General features: G+C 45.2%; 1 protein-coding gene across 1 annotated transcript; it reads left to right on the top strand.

Annotated features, from left to right (window-relative positions):
- Window positions 1-1,211: 1,211 nt before the first annotated feature.
- On the top strand, window positions 1,212-3,122 carry LOC138313554 (probable palmitoyltransferase ZDHHC24; the record flags this gene model as incomplete). Its single annotated transcript, XM_069253951.1, has 1 exon — window positions 1,212-3,122. A coding segment is annotated over one exon (584 nt), but the record flags the coding sequence as incomplete, so codon positions are not given.
- Between the last annotated feature and the right edge of the window lie 788 nt (window positions 3,123-3,910).

The following is a 3,910-nucleotide window of genomic DNA, read 5'->3' as shown; positions in this document are numbered from 1 at the left end:
TCAGCCCCTGGACTATCTTATGGTAAAACTGGTAACAGTTTAGGAGGAAAAAACTGACCAGTCACAGGTCTACACAAACCTCCTTTGAGGATAGCTGAGAGAGCATTGTCCAACTTCAAAGCAACACAGTCAACCACAGAGTACTGTTATACCATTTTTAGCAACCTAGTCCGAAGGACCAAGGTGAGCATATCATGGCGTCCGTCGTCTGCTGGTCGGAATTCAACAAAATTTGACTGGTAGCATCCTTATGGGTTACTAACTGAAAATTGTACAAATGATGGGGTTGACTCCCCAGGGGCCTGAGGGGCGGGGCCAAAAGGAGTCAATTTGGCTATTTCCATATAAATAACTTCTCTGAGTCTAAGCACGGATAGCATCCATAATGCAAAGGTAGCATCCTTATAGGGTTGGGCAGAGGGATGGGGTCAAAAGGCATCAATTTGGCAGTTACCATATTAACAACTTCTCTGCAACTAAGCATGGGATAACACTCATAATGCAATAGTAACATCCTTATAGGGTGGGATTCAAAATTGTAAAAATGATATGGCTGACCCCCTGGGGCCATAGGCGCAGGGCCACAAATGTTAATTAGGCTACTATTTTCATATAAATTACTTGCTCTCTGAAACTATGTATTGGATAGCATATTCGTATAGTATCTATAGCATCATTATATGGTTGGGATTAAAAATTACACAAATTGTGGGGTCAATTTGTCTTTGTGATTTTTGAATCACTTATTACTAAATTACAGAATTACTCAAAAAAAAACCAGGTGAGCGATACAGGCCCTCTGGGCCTCTTGTTTTGATTTACATCAAAGCATCAAAAGATCAAGATACTTGTGTCTTCTGTTGTCTCCAATTTACTATGAGATAACCCAGGGGTGAATATAATGTCAATGATAGTAACCGTTGGAGTATCGAGGATGCACAGTGGTGGACTTTTTTTAAATTCCTCTTCATTTTGTATGGACAAATGTTTCTATTATTATTCATATTGATTATCACATTATCTCATACACCCACAGCCAACATTTGTTTGTGGTGTTAATTATCCTGAAGTTGTCATTTTAAAAAGTGTATTCATATTTTATTCTGAATTTTCAAAAACTTATATTTCTAATATATCTTAATGTAGGTCTTATTGTTGACCACCCCCCCCCCCAATATGTTTAAGATGTTTAATTTCTGTGTTTTTGACAGGTTGGTACTATTGTACAATTTGTGAGGCCAATTCTCCCCCACGTGCATTCCACTGCAGAACATGCAATAAATGCATTCTGAAGCGTGACCACCACTGTATGTTCACTGGAAAATGTATCGGCTACTTTAACTATGGCCACTACCTGCTGCTCATCTTCTATGTCTGGCTTGGCACAATGTTTGCCATCATCATGGGCTTTGAGTTCACTTGGAGTTACGTTTTGGGAGGATTCTCCTTCTGGAGTGTCATCTACTTCATCTTTCCACTGATCTGCTTTGTGACAGGACAGCTGAGCTTCTATACTTCAGCGGCCTCATTCCTCTGTTTACTGGCATCTGTCTTCTTCTTCTTGCTGACATTTCTGATGATCTACCATGCTAAACATGTGTACTATGGACAAGTCACCTATGAAAGAACTCATAAGATTTATGACTATGATCTTGGCTGGAAAGTTAACTTTATTTCTGTGTTCGGATCAAAATGGCATATTTCGTGGATATTTCCAACTATTGAGTCCCCATTACCGGGAGATGGAATAGAATTTGTTAGGAAAGAAAACTATGAAAGTCCAAAAAATATGTGATCATGTTTGAGTAAAACAAATTGTCCTTTTACATTTCCAATATTTTTCATTGTTCCTCAATTTGCCATGTTCACCACCGGTTTAATCCCAAAGTTTTCATGGTGTTTACATTGTTGTGATTATAACTACTTGATTAAGATGAAATTTTTATTAGCTCTAAGCAGACATGATTAGCGCAGCGTATTATTCACAATTTTTTCTGTAATAATATTGATAAATCAGAGATAAATTAATTGAGATGAATATATGTCGTTGTTTCAATAAGAAACAATTAAAAATAAAGCAATGGCCATGTTTCATTATTCATATATTATTATTAAAATTCTTTTCTATACAACTCTCATCTAGAATGGTTTTAACAAGATGTGATGTATATAATTCTATATGAACATTTCACCGGAGAAACTTGTGTGAACTACTTTTAGAAATTTAAATCTAAGATTATACGCAATATTTATGAACATTGTGTGTTTATGTTGCAGAAATGCATTTCTACTTTTATTTAAATGTCAAATAATAGTTTTATTTGTACATTTATTCTGAAACATTACATTGACAATATGTAACCCTAGCTGTATCAGGCCAAGTTTATAAAATGGTATAATTTTTTTTTTCACAATAAACTTACTTCCAGTAATGTTTTTAGGTACATTTAAGGCTGATTAAAGACCTGAGTTTTCTCTTTAGCAATTTAACTGTATTTTCTCACTATAACATGAAAATTGGCCCATACCAAGAAACCAGTTTTCAATAAGCATGTTTTACAATGTTAATTATTTTATACATTTTTACCAATAAACATTTTTGTGTAATTTTTACATAGATATGATATGACTATGTGCAGCATCCTTCGTCCACACCTTCATCAATACATTCCTATTGAGACATCTTCTTTGCAATCAAATTCCCTCGAGTCAATATAGTTGGTTGGTGAAAGACGAATGACCTTGACACCTACATGGATTCATAAGATATGACATGGATTTAGTAATACATTCAACAAAGCACACACATTTTTTCTTATTCAACAAAGTATTTTACCAAAAATGATATGAAGATTACCTTACCCATAAATACAATTTTGTATATAGGATAAAAGATATTGAGGATGATAAACTATTCCTACATAGTATATAAACAAGATTTCTGCAAAAATGATATTTCTGAAGAAGCTTAGTTTAGCAGGATGACATATAAACTTCTGAGGTAACTTAGTTGATGTTGCGCATGCTATTGTGTTGACAGTGTGAATTGAAGGGAAGTAATTTTGAAAGATCAAACTGCGATATTACTGATGGGTGTCGTGTGAGGCTCCTCATGAGCAATATAGAATACCCCCCCCCCCCCCCCCCCTTTTGTGTAAATCTTTGACTGATTCTGAACAAATAATTCGCCATCATCATGGCTAATCAATAATCAATTTATTGCCATGGGTTTTTGAAAAATTAGTCATATTCATCTGTAAATCTCATTTTAAATTATGAATAGGGTGGCAAGATGCCCCCCACCCCCCCCCCCCCCCCCCCCCCCCCCCCCCCCCCCCCCCCCCCCCCCCCCCCCCCCCCCCCCCCCCCCCCCCCCCCCCCCCCCCCCCCCCCCCCCCCCCCCCCCCCCCCCCCCCCCCCCCCCCCCCCCCCCCCCCCCCCCCCCCCCCCCCCCCCCCCCCCCCCCCCCCCCCCCCCCCCCCCCCCCCCCCCCCCCCCCCCCCCCCCCCCCCCCCCCCCCCCCCCCCCCCCCCCCCCCCCCCCCCCCCCCCCCCCCCCCCCCCCCCCCCCCCCCCCCCCCCCCCCCCCCCCCCCCCCCCCCCCCCCCCCCCCCCCCCCCCCCCCCCCCCCCCCCCCCCCCCCCCCCCCCCCCCCCCCCCCCCCCCCCCCCCCCCCCCCCCCCCCCCCCCCCCCCCCCCCCCCCCCCCCCCCCCCCCCCCCCCCCCCCCCCCCCCCCCCCCCCCCCCCCCCCCCCCCCCCCCCCCCCCCCCCCCCCCCCCCCCCCCCCCCCCCCCCCCCCCCCCCCCCCCCCCCCCCCCCCCCCCCCCCCCCCCCCCCCCCCCCCCCCCCCCCCCCCCCCCCCCCCCCCCCCCCCCCCCCCCCCCCCCCCCCCCCCCCCCCCCCCCCCCCC

The sequence above is a fragment of the Argopecten irradians genome, unplaced genomic scaffold (genome assembly GCF_041381155.1).
Source record: "Argopecten irradians isolate NY unplaced genomic scaffold, Ai_NY scaffold_0740, whole genome shotgun sequence".
Lineage (NCBI taxonomy): Eukaryota > Metazoa > Mollusca > Bivalvia > Pectinida > Pectinidae > Argopecten > Argopecten irradians.
This window is presented reverse-complemented; position numbering and strand designations above follow the sequence as displayed.